The sequence below is a fragment of the Arctopsyche grandis genome, chromosome 7 (assembly GCF_051622035.1).
Source record: "Arctopsyche grandis isolate Sample6627 chromosome 7, ASM5162203v2, whole genome shotgun sequence".
NCBI lineage: Eukaryota > Metazoa > Arthropoda > Insecta > Trichoptera > Hydropsychidae > Arctopsyche > Arctopsyche grandis.
This window is the reverse complement of record NC_135361.1, coordinates 10,907,125-10,926,247: the sequence shown is the minus strand read 5'-3', so window position 1 is coordinate 10,926,247 and position 19,123 is coordinate 10,907,125. Positions and strand designations below refer to the sequence as shown.

At 30.1% G+C, this 19,123-nt stretch overlaps 3 protein-coding genes across 3 annotated transcripts in view; 1 reads left to right on the top strand and 2 right to left on the bottom strand.

Moving 5' to 3' along the window:
- The window catches only part of LOC143914760 (uncharacterized), a 1,424,209-nt gene that overhangs the window by 565,892 nt on the left and 839,194 nt on the right, over nt 1-19,123 (bottom strand). The window lies entirely within an intron of this gene.
- Nucleotides 3,298-5,643, top strand: LOC143914549 (uncharacterized). Its single transcript, XM_077434811.1, has 2 exons — nt 3,298-3,355; nt 5,174-5,643. Exons 1-2 carry the CDS (start codon nt 3,344-3,346, stop codon nt 5,570-5,572), a joined length of 411 nt encoding a protein of 136 aa, XP_077290937.1. The 5' UTR covers nt 3,298-3,343; the 3' UTR covers nt 5,573-5,643.
- Nucleotides 8,846-10,351, bottom strand: LOC143914555 (uncharacterized). The gene is made up of 2 exons (XM_077434815.1): nt 10,252-10,351; nt 8,846-9,263 (listed from the first exon to the last, which is right to left on the bottom strand). The coding sequence occupies exons 1-2, from the start codon at nt 10,261-10,263 to the stop codon at nt 9,063-9,065; spliced, it is 213 nt and encodes a 70-aa protein (XP_077290941.1). The 5' UTR covers nt 10,264-10,351; the 3' UTR covers nt 8,846-9,062.

The window sequence follows — 19,123 nt, the reverse complement described above, 5'->3', positions numbered from 1 at the left end:
AAAATCATAAACGTTCCAATTTCAATAACAGCGATATTAATTGACTAGGAATGCCAACTTACTCGACTTTTCAGTCCCCGAGTTGTACGAGTGCCTACTTAAGTAAGGATGGATAGAAAAAAGACTAGTAAGTAAAGAAAGAATGATACAGAACTAGGTTTTAACACAAACAATAAATCCTTACCCAAGCAGGTACTACATAGTACTACTCGAATAATTTGGCATCCCTAATTATGACTAAGCGCATAAGCCTTCCTGCGACATTCAATTTTTGATTTGATTTTGAAATGATTTTAATTATTATTTAAATGTATAAAGTTTTTTTGCTAATAAGGATGAGGTTTTCAGTTTAATTGTAAGTGAAAAACCATTATTTATAGGTTTAAGTGAAACGCATGTCATCAGTGACTTTGAAGATTTTGAGCTGAATATGGATGGATATTGTGTTTTGAGGTGTGACTCTAATTCTAGACATACGGGTGGGATACTATTGTATTTAAGGGAGGATATAAGCTATTGTAATGTAATAGTTAATAAGGTTGATGGTGAGTTTTGGACAATTGGTGTGGATATGCTTGTGAATGGAGTTACTGTGTTTTTGGTAGTCATTTACCGCTCTCCGAATGGTAGAACTGGAAGATTTCTTAAATTTTTAGAAGAATTGAGTGAAAGAAGTATAGATGTGAGTAAATATATAATTATGTTTGGGGACTGGAATTTTAATTGGTTACAGACAGAGGAATTTTATGTAAAAAAGATGAGAAAGTGGGTAAATGAATTGGGTTTTAAACAAAAATTGACGGAAGCAACAAGAGTGAATGATTTATCAAGCTCTCTCTCATTGATTTGGTCATAACAAATATAATGGATTTGCGGTGTGAGGATTGAATTCAACATGTTTTTGGGACAGCGGTTTAGTAAGGGAGGACTTACTAAAAGCTTTTGTGACAAAGCTATTGTCACAAAACTAGCGTCACTCTGAAAATTCAAACACCATTAATTCTATCAAACAGAAACTTAGTTTAAGTTACTGAATTTTTTATCGCTACGTTGTAATTTTTCATCAAAATTTTACGTTTACCGAAAGTGGTACTTTCCCTTATATGTACATACATAGGTCTCCACTTTTTTATAAGTTTTACTTTTATATAGGCAGTTGCGAAATTTATTTGTTTTATCAACACAATCCCTAAGTTTCATTTGATAGAATATTTTTTTGTTTGATAAAAGATTAATTAGCGAGTTTTCCTTATCGCAGACAAAATGTCTACCACCATTTGATTTGCCATCGTCATCCTTGAGATGATCTAAATCGTAAAACATTAAATGCATAAAGATACATACCAATGTTGATAAAGTCACTAAAGATTGCTTTACAGCAGGCCCAAATATAGTTATGGTTGATTTTCGAAAAAGATCAAATTACACTAATATTATCTTGACAACATCAATATATTGATAGTGAATACTATCGTACAATGTAAAAGGTAATTTGTAAAAAAAATATCATTACATTTTTAGAAGCTTAGTTATTTTTTACGTGAAAGAGCTTGAGTCGCTTTTAATTAGTGAGTAAATTTATAATCGCAATTTTTAAAATTTATGAAACTTCACACATTACGTGTTTTTGGTTTTAAAAGTTATGTATGCTCTGCATTAGCATAGTTTGTAAAAGATGAAAAACAGTTGTACAATTTCTATACATCGATTGAACAACAATATGATGCATAAAATATGCAATGAATATTATTATTATTACTCGTTTAAGTTGATATTCAGTCAGTGATATATTATTCTATTGTTTCATAATTTTAAGCGCGTTTTTTAACGGTATTCTTTTTTAGTCAATAAAATTTTTATATAAATGTATGTACATATGTATGTAGTTGTCTACGAAAAAAATATAACGGTTTAGTTTCATGTGCAGAATTTATAGTTATCTGGATACATTCATTTTCAGATTTAATGCTATTCGTAGCTCATAATGTCAATAAAATGTGTGGAAATCAGTAGAATTAGTGTGCTAATTTAAGTAATGAGGTTAGATGAGACAAATGGAGCTAGTTTTCTAGGAATGAAAGTACGCGTTAAGCATACGTTGAAAACAGCCATGTAAATCGCAATTGTACCATGAATTATCCAATTAAAGCTATCTATATATACATATATAAAAGTAATTAAATGATGAAGGGTGACTAAAAGTAAAATGACATATACATACATACATATGTATGTATGTACATATTTATATAATAATTTGAAGTCGTAAATATTGCGGAAATTCCGACAACCTTCTAGAATCCGACAATAATGGACGACGCAATGCAACAGGATGTCACAAATCAGATTTTCACCTTCAAAGAATGTGAACACGATTAAATAAGATATATGTAACAATTTCACCAATTATAAAAAATTATATCTATCAGAAGAATCTATGTAGTTTTTAATTGCATTATTTTTAAAAATAAAGTAAGATATTGTGCCATTCCTAATTATATATTAAATATAACCATACAATGAGAATTATTTTACCAGAATAAAAATAAGAGAACATGTGTAAAATGGATAATGATCACTCGGCTGCAATAACTGTTAGAATAAACTTGAAATGTATTGTAAATATAATTTAAAAGCAATGAAAATCTTTTAGAAAAAATTAAGGAAATAATTCATTTATTATTATTTTCATGAATCAATGATTTAGGAATTATGTTTTTATACTGTAGATGAAAATTATATGCACGTTAATATTATATTTGTTTTACGTTTTCTAAGAATCGTTGGATTCCAGAAATAAATTTCAAGAGAGTTCAATTATTTTTATTTCATTCTGAAGTTGACCTCCTACTATTTTTTACATAGCAAACATACGAAGTTTATTAAATATTTTTTTCGTGTTAAAATGAGTTTTCTTTGATTATCTAACAATTTTCTCCGAACGAATTCCATCAAGGTTAAATTTTTAAGCTATAAATTTTAATTATATTTTTTTTTTCGAGTCATCAAAGAAACGATCCGCGTCGACGAACGAATGTAATCAAACAATTGAGCTAAAACTAAAAAAAAAATTAAACATTTTTTCATACGTAGGCAGTTAACTGTTTAAGAGCGCGACCTTGCTTGATTTTTTCGCCTATGATCAATTTACGTTCGAAAACCAGTTTATTGCGAATTTATTCTACAATGTTCGTACGAATTTTTATGTACTTTGTAATATCGATCTAAATTATGAATTTTCCATTTCCTTACATCTAAACGTATAAAAGACCGCGAACGTGCGTGAGTTTCATCAAACCATTTCGGTCCTTCAGTTGAAAGACTTCCAAAACCTCAACCCAAAATGTACAAATTCGTAAGTGTACACATATGTTTACTAAATTTTCAATCGGAAACACTAACCGCTTCTAAATTAAAATTTATATTTCAAACTTCAAAGCTATGTAGTTGCTTAGCCCATCAAAATTTATTGCGTAAAATTATATCGGCGTCCTGATTCATTTCAGTAGCGTGCCATAGTTTAACATGTGAGATAACTATCTTGGAACAGGTATTTCAGCTTTTTAAATCGCTAAATATAAACCACTTTTCAGTTTTTTAACCCCTGGAACGTTTGTTATAGTTGCTCGGATTTATATAGAGCGCAATCATTCTACGAAGAAAATATAACATTACATTCTTTTTATTTGGAATCAAAATTGCAAAGAAGATAAAATTAAAATATCAAAATTAAATTATATTGTACATACATATAGACACAGTGTTTTATTCATAAACAGTATTATTTCGGAAAAATATCAATTTGGGAAGGCTAGTTTATTAGTAACCATTTTTGAACTGTTTATAGCCGAATAGGGGAATCTTAAAATTAGCACATTATCCACGTATCTTATTTATAAATAAGTATTCCTTTGTATATACATACACACATAAATTTAATCTTTTGAATTATATGTTTATCTATGAAGTACATATGTATATGTTATTGTCTAATCGTTTTTATTTTGGTTTTTAAGGCTTTTATTGTTTATAATTTATATTCACAATATAATTTAGATCTATTATAATACTAAATGATCCAGTGATAATTTTCTATTTAACAAATTATTGTTTCTGTTAGTGTATTCAATATTATCTTATTTTAATTTTAGTGTATACAGCATAATTGTAAAAGAGCTTTAAAACCAATTCATAACTATTATAAACAATCATAATAAATTTTATATATATGGTTATATTATTTTTAATTAAATACTCTATAAAGCAGACGGTGTTAAGCAAATTTTGCATTGATAATGTGTATTTATTATTAAAGAGTATAGACATCTTGAATTGTATAATAGTTTAATAATGATAGTTTAATGTATAATAGTTTAGAAACCATTCAATTTATATAGGATGTACATAAACATCATAAATACATATTCAATAACTACAAATTGGTTGAATCATTGTAGCTTAAAGTAAGTAAAGAAAGATACAAAACTAGGTTTTAATACAAACAATAAAACCTTACCCAAGCAGGTACTACCTAGTACTACTCGAATAATTTGATATCCCTAATTATGACTAAGCGCATAAACCTTCCTGTGACATTAAATTTTTGATTTGATTTTGAAATGATTTTAATTATTACTAAATTACGCTCACAATACATCTTATATCTATTTTACTAGCTACTGATCTACTGATCATTTTCTATTTAAAAATTTGAATTTATTTTTTTTAAGTATTATATTATTATAATGTTAATGTGTAGCATAATAGGAAAAAGAGCTCAAAAACCTATTTACAATTCTTATAAATGCTCATAATACATCTAATACATAATATTAATTAAAGACTCTCTAAATTCGACGATCTAAAGCAGATTGTGCTTAGGTAATCTGTGTTTATACCAGAAAGGTATATACATTTTGTTGTAATCACCGAGACTCCACAATTGTGGTAGTATGGCTAATAGTGATAAATTTAATATATTTAATTCATTACATACATTCTGGAAAGTAGATTATATAATATTGATATGAAATTTGATACCCCATAATTGTCTATGTATGATGAAAGAATGATTCAGGACTAGGTAATTAATTCATCGAGTCACAAGTCGCTGTCGCCGAAAGTGAAACTACCCCCAAATATGTATTCTAAATTACAAAATTATTATTTTCAGTTGTTGTTCGCCGCCCTCGTGGCTTTCGTCTCTGCCAAACCCGGAGTAGTAGCACCTTTGGCTTACTCTGCCCCAGTAGTATCCACCTATGGAGCAGTCCCAGCTGTATCTGCCTATTCTGCCTACCCAGCTGTTTCTGCCTACGGTGCCGTTCCTGCCATCTCTGCCTACAACGCAGTACCAGCCATCTCCGCCTACAACACCCTTCCAGCCCTTTCCGCCTACAACACCGTTCCAGCCCTATCCGCCTACAACGCCTACAACGCCTACAACCCCTTGGTCAGATCTGTCGTAGCCCCACAAGTCTACTCCGCCAATATCCTCAAATCCGTCGTCAGCGCTCCAGTCGTCAGCGCCTACTCTGCTGGACTTCCCCTCGCTTACAACAAATACTATTAAATCAAAATCTGACTGCATTTCCCAAGGAACACTCTTAGAACCAATTTTCAATACGATAGCAGCTCAATTATAAAAAAAACCTATAAATAAAATGAGTTATTTATAATTGCATTGTGTATTACTATACCTTTCCTCATATGTGCATTTTATACTTACGATTTATCTTCATATGAATTTCGATTGTATGAACAGAATTGACGAGATTACATCCATAAATATGTAGATGAGCTAAATTTGGTTTACTCTATTTTGATTTGCAAATTGATGCATCGCATTTATGTATTGTTATTTTGTTTTTTTTTTGTGTTATATTTTTTGACCATTGTGGCGCTTTAGGAATTCCTGTTATGCCACAATGGTCTGTTTAGAATAAATAAATAAATAAATGTATATTAACATAGATCTGATATAACATATATTATCATAATCAATTCGCATATAATTATAGAATATTTTGATTAGCGACCCAAATACTTAATATACAATTTGAAAATAATATACAAATATTTATTTTAGAATTTGAATCTGTTTCGACCACAATATATTCACATGCAATAAATGTAGCATTATTCATTTTAACCTTTTTTGCTGTTAGTTTTTTTTTCAAGCAAAAAACATGAAAATAAAATACCACATATTACACTTTTATTAAAAAGCAATTCGTTAGCGCTTGGATTTTCTTAAAAAAAATATATATATATATATGCATATATATATATATATATATATATATATATATATATATATATATATATATATATATATATATATATATATATATATATATATATATTTATATATATATATATATATATATATATATATATTTATATATATATATATATATATATATATATATATATATATATATATATATATATATATATATATATATATATATATATACATACATTAGTATACATATGTACAGTTCATTGGTTGCAAGATAATAGAAAATTTTACGATCTATAAGTAATCTGTAAGTCTGAATTTGTTGGTCCTGAATTAAAATCAGGATTTACATATCGGACAGTCAAACAAATTTGGAATCATTTATCTTTATATAATAAACATATGTTATAGTAGATCAATACATATACATAAATATTTATGTATACATATATGTACAATATGTACGTAGTTGAAAATTTTAAAAATTAGAATCGAAGTATAAAAACATCGAAATCATGATAGTATAAACAGAACAAATACATTCAGCCGATTGTGGAAGTTATTATTGACACTGAGAAGTATGTACATACTTAATAGAATCATTGAAACATTGATTGATGTCATTTAATCCTTTGTTTTATATATTTAAAGACACGCCTATCTTTATTTTAAATTGACGCACCCTTAGATCGATATTCGTTATTGGCAACATCCGGACATTCTTATGGAGATTCGCCTTTATGATGATAATTAAACCGCTCGCACTCATTATGAGATTGTCTAAATCACTCTCGAGAAATATAATTATAAGTGAATCATAATAGTATAAATCAACGATTGATACATTTAATTTAACCAACGACATTTTTATTGACTCGGTATGCAAATTGAGACAATTGATTGCACAAAGTTCAAGGTCTAGCACATTCTTGAAAAGATCGAAAGTGTAATCGTGCGTGATCGGATCGCTAATAAAAATTGTATCTATGTATGTGGCTTCTCGTTGTCGCTTTCGGAATACAAATCGATCTGGTGAGATCACTGCTTGACCAGTGTGTTATTGGTAAAGGCCATGAGGGTTTGTCGAATGCCAAATAGGATTTTTTTTTTATGAATTCGACATGTTGAAATTATTGGGCTTTCTGACAGGTGTTTAGCTGGTATTATTTGTATCATTTAGAAGTATTAATGGTGAGTTATTGCCCGTTCCTATATCTGATCCTTATCTTCAAATTATATATTAGCTGTTTATTGTTGAGTATTTTAATGTGAAATGTTTTAAGAGTACTCGTATGTATGTATATGTACATATATGCTTACAATTCGTGTATTGAATGCTCTTAATGTACCTGTCAATTATTGTGTTTCAATTTTGAGATAAAAACACTGTCTTCAACATAGAAAACACATCGATGACGTCAAATATACATATTGATAATGAAAAAACTGTGAAAAAATATCAATTATGTACAGTACTTATCTCTTTGTACACTTACATACGTCAGCCAAAATTAATATAAGAATTAAGAAATGATAGTTTTGCAGCATTGTCCACATTAATACATGTATTTATTGTTATATTTTTATAATTTTGAATAATCAACTCGAAAAACAATAAATAGGAAATTTAAATTATTTTTCAAAAACTAGTCAAAATATTAAAAATCGTATGAAAAAGCGTTTTCTTTTGCAGTTTTTCTTTTGTGTTTGATGATCTGAAATTTAGATCAATCTGGGGAAAATCCAAGATTTCTAGAAAAAATTTCTCGATCTATGCTAAATATAAGATCACTCTTGAAGTTGTTTAAATATGGTTAAAAAATAGAGATTTAATAATAATGATATGATTTTAATTAAATTCATTACATGTTTGTATTCGTTCTTTCTTTTTTATAGATTTTAGAAAAAGTGTCCATTTTTATGTGAGCAAAATACTTCATATCAAATGATGATTGAGAAGTAAATTATACATTGATATTATTCATATAATATAAGATATGTGTGTAGTGTTTTTATACGTAGTCGAAATTGAAATAGGATTAAAGGTGGTCAAGATGATACTTAAATGATACCTGTGTATAAATCTACTTCATATGAAATGATTATAGGAAGAAAATGATGCATTGATTTGAAATAGTATTCAAATATGTTTGTTATTGATTTGAAATAAAATAGTATTCAAACAATAAAATATGTGTGTAAGGTTTTTATATATAGTCGAAGTTGAAATGATGGAGACTATTTAGGAAATATACAATATGGGATGAAAGGTGAACAAGATATGTAGATATTAAATGATACCTCCATATGTATAAATAATACTTCGTATGAAATGAGGAAGAAAATGATGCATTGATTTGAAATAGTGTTCATATAATAAAAGATTTCAAAAGATAGTCGAAGTTGAAGTGGAAATGAGTAAGATATATAAGATATGATGAAATATGGACGAGATATGTACATACATAGATATATAAATGATACCTATGTAAATGTAGAAATAAGAGATGTAATGAAAGTTTATAGTGGGTTGGTTAATGAAAATAATTGGAAATTTAATGTCTCATTTTGATGATAGCATGTGTGAATAAAAACAATATATTTATATTGCTGTAAGCCAGATTTGTTTATTCATCTGAAAATATATACATATGTACATTTTTGAGGCAAAACAATACAATCTGAATTTGAAAATATTTTTTTTAATTTTTAATGAAAATATATTAAATGAATATAATTGTTTTCTGGTTGCTGAATGTAAGGTTACATTGTACCGGTCAGGTTATATAGTTCTGAAACGTGTATGGAAGCGGGTATCTCAAAGGTAGCTGTAGGCGGCGTAGGGTGCAGAATATGCGTAAGGAGCAGAATAGGCACTGTAGGCACTGTAAGGGCTGTAGCCACTGTAGGCACTGTAGGCCAAAGGTGCCGAATAGGCACTATAGGCTCCATAAGCCACTGGAGCGGCTACAAGGGCTGGTTTGGCGTAGGCCATAGCCAACACGGCGAACAAGAAGAACTGGAAAAAAATTAATAAATTAGTTAACAGACGGTAACGTGTTAACCTTCATATCAATTTAAATTACTTTAATGCAAATATATACGGATATGCATCTAGGTATTATGCGGTAATTGTAAATTACATGAATCTATTAATGGTAATTGATATAAATGTATGCAAAACTAGGCCTGTCGACGGCTCATGTGAATTATTATATTGTGTTAGATAACAAGAGCAAATAAATGATCTACCTATTTACATAATTATGGCAGGGATCTTGAACGGTTAGAATTCATTGTTAAATACTTTAGTTTGAGTAGTTTGAGTTAATTTAATTTGAAAAAAAAAACACGATATAATACTATTTCTTTTAAAAGTTACGTCTTTGCGATTAAGCTAGTTTGATATAATCGTATTGGTAATAAAATCTACTAAAAAAATTGTTAAAAATTCATACTGTGTATTGTTTATCTTCAAATGGTGAATAATATTAGTATATTTATTTAAATTTTATTGAAAATATATTTGAATGAGAGTTTTGTACGATTAAATCGTCTATGAAAAACTAAAGCAACGATATTCCATATATTGCTCACACAAACAGTGAAAATTTTATATTTAGTTTATTTAAAAAAATAAGAAAGTAGTCAAACATTAAATATAAGCACGTATTTAATAATCCCGCTAAAATAAACTAAGAGCGTTTAAATATGTGAAAAACTGAGAGTGTTTTTAATAATCCCGTTAAAAATAAACTGAAACCCTGCCAAATAAGATAAAAAAGGGATAATCGTGCAAAATCGCTTTCAGAATTGGGCTTTATTGAATTATTTATATATCCTGAACAACAATAATATGTTTCAGGAGACAATGGAACAGTATATCGGTACAAAAAAGTAAAAATTTGACTCAAAGATTTAGAGGCAAAACGCTTCGATGCGCGCTAACCCACGAACGACCGCGCCCTTTTCAGAGCGTTTTGGATATAGCAAGGAATACAACCCACCAGCTTGAACATGTTGATTTGAGGGGGGTTGGTGTGTTTTTCAGGATATCTTTGCAGTCAGCGAGAACTGAATGATGCCTTCTGCCTCGATCAAATGCGCTTTTATACTTAATCAAACCGTAGGGGGGGTGATTTCATCGACGGCGTTGTTGTCGTCGTTGTCGTCCTTGCTGTCATTGTTGAGGATGGACTTATTTATTTATTCTCTAGTTGTCACTTGGTATGGGTTGCATGTGCTGCCGAATAAGTACCAACGCATTCTAATGCGCGCGCGTGACACTCGAAGTCAATGACGAAGCTATGTATTTGATTCATTCTATTTATCTCTATGGTGTCTGAGAAGGATCGCAATTCGGGTTGTTTCCGGTACACTGAATATCAGTCTAAACTATGGTGGTTCTAAAGTATCTGCTCTGGCGTAGGAAGATGGGTAGGACTTGCCAGATAAAAGATTCAACTCGAGAGCATCTTGTCGATACAACTTTGTTATAAATGCTTCTTTTCATTTGGATAAATGTGCAATTATTATTATACTATTGACCGTATTTTTTAAATTCCAACACTGTTCAAAGTACTTCTTTCAAGTCTTATTGGAACTGAGAGTGCGTCGAGGTGTGCTTATGCTAGACTACGATTATATTGCTTTACCTGAGAATATATGTAATATATTAATTGAAGATTACATATTTCAGGATAGTTATGTACCTATGTACATATTTTATTTATTTTTCATTTATACCAGGAAGGCCTAACAGGTAACCCCAATGCGCCTTCCTGACCAGAAACATTGTACATTTGATACAAGTATTATCAGTATCATACAAAGTAAATATATATCAATTAATATCCACAGAGACATTATGGTCAACTTTGTAAATTTGCAGCTTTTTAAACAATTCAGCTCAATTCAGTAAATACATATCAAATAAAACCAACAAAGATATTTATAAATTTGCAGCATTTTATATAATTCAGCGAAATTCGAGATTGCTGAGAACTCGAGTTTTTGCAAGAAAATGGGTAAGGTTGCTAATTTGTTGAAAATCAGATAAATTGACAAACTCTGATAAGAAACGATCGACCTTGAGTCACAAATCCAATGTCTGGCCAGCAGAAACCAATGGGATTTGAACCCATGGCTACTTTGTTCAAAGCATTATATGCCAACTACTAGTCTATTCTGCTGAGCTATATCTATTCCACTAGTCTATATGAGCATATGTACTATATGAAATTAAAAGTTTTCTTTAAAAATTTTAAGCCATGCAATTATGTGTATGTCAATGAGATAAATATTTTTTTTATTTTTACATATGTATCCTGGACAATTAATTACAAAAAATGCAGCATTTCATTATTACATAAATCACTGTGTTTCCAGATGCTGAAGAGCACGAAATAACAATTAATTAATTAATTAATCCATTGAGACATCTATAGATTAGATTTTGTACATAATTTCAACAAATTATACACACAATAAATACAGAAAATTTGTGACAACAGGAAAGATGATTTTTTGCCAATTTTGAGGAACCGTTTCAACAATGATCAGATAAAATTGGCAAACTCTGATAAGAAACGATCGATTTGGAGTCACAAATACCCCCAAATCTAATCAGCAGTATAGTGGATCAAACTCACTGATCACTTGGTGCTAAACATACACGCTACCATTAAGTTATAGTGCTGGCTAAATATGTATATAATACAACTGCTAAAGAGTACGGTTGTGTGCTCAAATCCTAGCCAAATACGCTGCTGGTGAGTTCTTGTGGTTATTAAAACACAGATCGACCGTCTCCTGTTAGAAGTTTTAAATTTTTCTAGCTTAATTGTTGTGACGGATTCAATAAATAAGTATCGTCCCGCTCAGTTTCTAGCAAATTTGAGTTACTAGCATCTCGAATTTGTTAAATCTCATAAAATGCTACCTACATAATGAATTTCTCTCAAATTTTCTATGTATCAAATAATTTGTAGACGACCTGTAGATATCTCTATTTTATGGCCTGTTATGTTTGAAAAATTGCTAGTATTTATGTTTAAAAGCAACCTAACCATGTGTCTTGTCATGACACATTTGGTGTATATATGTTTATAATTAAAATAAATAATAAATAAGCTTCCACAAATTTTAAGTACCAAATATTTTTGAAGAACTGTAAGATTTACATATGTAGATGTATTATAGAAATGAGCTTAAATTCTGTGTATTTTTATTTTATTTTTTATTCCGTTAAACGATTTGATTTCAATACAACTTAATATCGTTTTCAATACAAATTAACAGTTTTTATGGTTTAAATTTGAATCAGTTTCGTTGATCCAAAATTCTTTGCTACGTGTATTAAAAAGTTTTCCTCAATCCGTAGTCTTTTTGATATTTAAAATAAGGTATCTGATGATTGATTGTAGGACTCGGTCAGGAAATATGAAGATTCATTTGATTCTCTAGACTAGTTCTCTCGGAGCAGATGGATATATGTATAATACATACATACATATGTACATAGAAATAGGTTTCCCGAAATTTTTAGTAAATATTTTAGTGCATATACAAATGAGTTTATTTATACGACTGCTATAAATAACAAGTTTGAATATTTTAAGTCGATTTTGGGTCATTTGTAATTTACGGGTCGTTAATTGCCAAGTGGAATTACAAACCCTAATTGGGATCCCGACCCGAAAAGGATGGGAGTGATGTCTGAAAATACATCAGTTTAACACGGCGAGAAATAGGATGAAGATGTTATTGTATGTATCTTTGCAAAACGAGCAATTATTTTAGTAACTAGTATTTTCAGATTCGGTTATATTTTTTAAATAATCGGGCACAGTCTTGATTTAAATGGGAAAAATCGACCAAAAAGCGGGTTTATTTTAAGTGCCAATATTGTTTAAAATTAGACGAAAGGTTGACAAAATATCATCGGTCATTTTAAAATAGCCTTTGCATATGAAATGAAAATAGATAGCGTCAAAATCGAGTCATTTTGAATTTCGGTATCGAATTTCGTAGGTTTATATATATTGCATTGGACATTTGATATTATATATTATTTATATAGTATAAAAGCTTTCAATTGTATTATTCAAGGAATTAAACCGGATGCTCAAAAATAAATTCTTAACCCTTCCTCTGTATTATACTATACACGAATCCTATTCCCAAAAGACCAAAGGGAGAATGCTTCAGTTCATCCTGGATAAAGCACCAAAAGGCTTTCGAAAGCATGTAATTTCTAAATTAAGATTCAAATTAATTAATTAAAAAACATCCCCAATATATGTATGTAATACATTTAATATATAAATTCACAGCAAAAACTTTTACTAATACACTCATTAAAACTTATCGGAGAGATGTAATAAATTTTCTCATTTTATTCGCATCCAACTTCGAGGAAGTGAAGATTTCGATTCCAATACAAACGCAAAGTTTCCCGATGAGTTTGATAACATTATTGATATTATGAAACCTTCTCCGAGACCCTGAAGTGTCTACTTACTGACAGACATTGACCTTAATACGTGAACCCCATCGATTAGCCGAACGGTTCAAATTTCAAATTCAAACTCGTACACTTACACGCAAAACCCAATTAAATTGCAACCTCATATCGAAACACTCCAAATTCAGCTTGGATATATTTTTGAAGATCAACAGATGAATATTCTTACAGGCCTGTATTCGAATGGTCAGTAGTTTCAGTTCCAAATATTATAAGACATAAAATAAATTTAAAAACGATCAGTAATTATGAATATTGGTTAGTTATTAGTCAATATTTGACTGACGGGTAAAATTAAATGTAACTGACCAAAGATTTGATTGAAATGCTATGTAAGTTTTTTTTACATATTCGACTAATCTCCTATGCAAAAGGCATACGCATCAAACGTTGCTTTCCTTCGTTGAAACGCAAATAAAATACACAACTAATAAATATCGTGTAACTAGGTTACGTTTGTTTATAAACAAAGCATTTTATTAGACCCAGAATGCATACATTTGCTTAGAATTGAATTCAAACCGGTTGCTTTACTTATCGAACATATGTAATATTCTTCACTATTAATTAGAGGATTACCAATCAGCAACTACAGCCTGAACAGGATTTTAAACGTATCTTGTAATAATATCATTCAATTAAATCCTATCAAATCTGGGACGAATTTAGATATTGCATTATCCTTAATTAATGATATTAACGATATATAAGCATGTGTCAATACATATTCATTAAATCTTGAAGGAAAATATCATTCTATCATACACAAGTATGAATTTTATGGGTCTACGTGACGAGCCAGAATGTTAAATTACAGAAAAAACAAATATCGGAAGGCAAAGATCGAAAATTGAAAGATCTTAAGTCGAAAGATTAAAAAAAAGGGTGCATGGTAAACGGTACATACTCACATACATACTCACTTAATTTGCGCGAGCAGGGTACAACAGGAACAAGAGGAACAGGCTTTTCCTCCCGTATTCTGCGCGCGCACATTAATACGGGAGGAAAAGCCTGTTCCTCTTGTTCCTGTTGTATCCTGCTCGCGCAAATTAAGTGAGTATGTACCGTTTACCATGGACCTTTTTTTTGATCTTTCGACTTAAGATATTTCAATTTTCGATCTTTGCCTTCCGATATTTGTTTTTTCTGTAATTTAACATTCTGAGTCGTCACGGAGACCGGAATTTTATAATTGTTCTCGTTAAATGATTTCAATTAATGCATTTTACAAAATTACGAACCACATAGTATAACAAAAGTAAAAAAAATGATACAATATACATTCATACATACATAATTAGAACAGTGAAGGGGAATTAATTCAAAATTTGCATACAACAATATATACAAATGTATTGTAATATTCAATATGTAACGCAGCCTACAGAGGAGACCTTTCAAGGATATGTCGCGTTTGTATAATAAATATATAGTCTGAATGCTTAAAACGCTTGTGAGATATTTAAATTATCGACTCCTTGGTTGCATTTTTAGTCTGATTTCAATACGAAACAAGTTTCATGATACGTGACATTTTGTTATACAGTTTGGGTAAATTTTACGTGAAATTTTTAAGAATGCGGTTAAAAGCCAAACTTATTACACGTATAAATAATAAATGTATGTATTGTCGCCACACATAAATGACTTGAATTTAAGTTTCGGAATGCAATCTTGAATGTTAACTCATTGAAAGAGACTTTAGTAGGGTGAATTAAAAAAAAAACCATCATGATTAATCAAAGGAGAATATGTATATAATTGAACTTTATTTTAGATAGTATTCACTAAGTACTTTGATTCGTCTACTTTACACTTAAAATAAGATACTAATCATTTAATACACCTTAACTTTATTTTGAATACTTTTAACTTTAAAATATATACTACTCACTTGGTAGATATAGATATAATAGATACCTTTAAGTTATACAAACTAATTGTATTATAAAAATACAAACAAGGTTAAAAAAAATAATGATCACTTTGTGGGATTTAGTGATTTTAAGGTGTAAATTGATTAATTATAGTGATAATGGCTTTTCTGATGTGCAATATATTTGTTGAATGTTGGAATAATTTATTGAATGTTGTATACATGTTAATTAAGTTTAATAATTTGTTTTTCGTGCCATATATTTGAATGTACATTATTTCTATGATAGTGAATATGGTCAAAATTAAAGTTCAATTAATTAGCACCCTTATTAAAGTCATAAATGTATTCATAAAATACATAAATAATTAACACATTTGTTTACAAAAACTAATTCAAGTATAAAAATATGTGAAAAAAATAAATTCCTAACTTCTCTTTTTAAATATTTATTTATTTTAAACTATTTTTCTTGTGGTTCCATCACGGGTTTGCCCCAAGGTGACAGCTATGGCCAACTTTGTACATACATAAAAAAATTATAATATTATTATAAATTTTAAATTATTCAATGTAGGGCAGGTGGCCAATTTGTTACGAACCGTTTCTACAGTGTCATCAGGTAAATTTGCAAACTCCTCAAACAATTTATTGATTTGTTCAACAATTTTAAATATTCAAAAAAATTCATACATTTCTGCTTCAAATAAAATAAAAAATATTGATGTTGATGGGGCAATTCTAATGCCATAAAATCTAAATCATCAGAAAAGTTTTGTGTGAAGCTTAGAAAAAGCAAAGATAGGAAGAATGATGAGGATGGGAAAGTGGTTTTTCCCATTTAATTTCGTCATTTTGTCACTTAACCCTTTGGGTGCTGACATATTATCTGTTGAAAGCCTGCCACGCTGAAAATTTCGCTTACATTTCCAACTAGAATTATTAAGCAATTCAATAGACAGCAGGTATAAAAATTTGCTAATCCAAACGAACCCTAGATAGCTACCGCCGAGGATTTCAAATTTTGTAAATGTGTGTTTAGCTCTCTTATATATCTTGCAACAATATAAAATAAAGAAAAGAAGTCTATTAATGAATGTATTTTTGCAAAACTAGTTCCATCTTCTTCATTGTTGTTAAAATTTAATGCTCACAATCTAAATGCCAAACCACAGTATAAAATACTCAGTAGTTAGGGATTTCCATCGAAAAATTCTGCTATGGTTATAAATTCAGAAATCCCGGTGTAAACCAGTCTTTATAAACATTGACGCGGATTACATGACCCATGTACAATATATTTTTTTCAATGCTACCTGGAAAGTCTTAGCGGGTAGTATTTTTGTTTATTTTTTACATATTCAAAAAACAACACCTATCGGCGTATTTCAAACTCATGGACTTATTGCCAAAACGTCGATCGGCGTTGGTTAGTATTCAAAGTGTTAAGTTTCTACATTATTTCAGCATTACAATTTTTTATGAACCGTCAGTTACATTAAAATTATTTACTACATACATACATATATACCGTCTCAAAGAATATGTACATATATGTGAAGAAATTAAATTTGGAAATAATTAAAAAATAAAAAGCATTGCAAATTTTTGAATGAAAAGTCGCTGGTTGAAGCCCTGGTTTGACCTTGATTGAATATAATCATAGGCTTTATGATTCGAAGAATTTCAGATCTGTGACTCCAGACTTGAATATCTGTGTCAATTTGGGACAATCTAAAGAGGTTTAACAGTATCTTATAGGTATATATGTATATAGCCAGCAGTATGGCTTAATGGTAGCGTGTATGTTTATTGCCAAGTGATCAGTGGGTTCGATCCGCCATACTGCTGGTTAAATTTTGAGGTATTTGTGACTCCAAATCGATCATTTGTTATCAGAGTTTGCCAATTTTATCGGATCATTGTTGAAACGGTTCCTCAAAATTGAATAAAATCATCTTTCCTGTTGTCACAAATTTTCTGTATTTATTGTGTGTATAATTTGTAAAAATTATGTACAAAATATAATCTATAGATGTCTCAATGGATTAATTAATTAATTAATTAATTAATTAATTGTTATTTCGTGCTCTTCAGCATCTGGAAACACAGTGATTTATGTAATAATGAAATACTGCATTTTTTGTAATTAATTGTCCAGGAAGGCGCATTGGAGTCTTCCTGTCAAGCCTTCCTGGTATATATCTATGTAAAAATAAAAATAAAAAATCTATCTATATATGTAGGTACATACGATATTTTTCCAATTTAAACTTACTTAAAACGATTTAATCTTAATATTAACAATTTTGCAGATCTCCTACCATAAAACAGCTATTGATCAATCATCGAAGCTATTGATCAATCACATACAATACATATGTCGATCTGCCGAAATTGTAAACAATATTAAGCCAAGCCACACCTCGTCAACTGCAAAAAACTGGCACATCCTGAAAGATTCGGCACGCGAAGGAATTCGCATACCCACGAAATCAAGAGTGTGTCCAATCGATCTACCGATGGACAATGTTGGCTGGCCATACACTTTCGATGAGCTTCTCAAGTGTAAATTTCCACGTCCACGTCCACACGGTCTGACTGCAAATTTGGTACGTGACCGATTGGCGTAAGTTACGCAACAGCGCCGCGGCCAAAACTCCTTGTAATGGAAAAACTCCAAAATTACGGAATATACCATGCGCCGCCACTGGATTGTCGCAGCGTGAATACAAATCGTCTCCGGTGAACCAGAAGGGGCAGTGGCGTACGTCTGGGCTTTTGTTCCTTGGCTCGTTGCACAATGCACGGCGTATGTTACGCACCTGACGCAACTCGGGCTTAATTACCTCACTTTCGCCTAATGGCGAATAATGGAGACGAATCTCCGGCAGGTGTGACAAGCCATTAACTACCCAAATACGTAATCTTTAGAACTGAAGTTCGCCCTTTTTTGAGTAATACATGCTCTAATGACTTTGGCTTATTGAGTTGTTTGAAATTTCAAAGGAAAAAAAGCCGTAGACGATTTTCTTTTGTGTGTTGTCCGATTGTCGTTTCCCTAAATTTTTAATGGAGTCATCTTTCTGATTTTTTCTGTTCGCTTTCTTTCAAAGAGTAATGTGTAAGAGAGTGTCGTTTGACTGACGCTTGAAAACCGCGAAAGGTTTTTAATTCATATTGTATTTGCGGTTTTTTTTAATCTAAGTTCACTCTAAAGTTATATATTTTATTTTCTGATATATGTATGTAAATTTGTATATTTTTGGCGATGTAACTGATGGACAATCGTTCATTAAGAAAACATATCAAATTAAAAATTTAGTTTCAGGATTTTATGTTGTTTTTTTGAATACGTTAAGATTATTAAAAGTATACTATACTAGTGAATAGCCCGATGAAATATCATCGCATGGGTATAAAATTATTATATACCCATGCGATGATATTTCATCGGGCTATATAAAACTAAAAA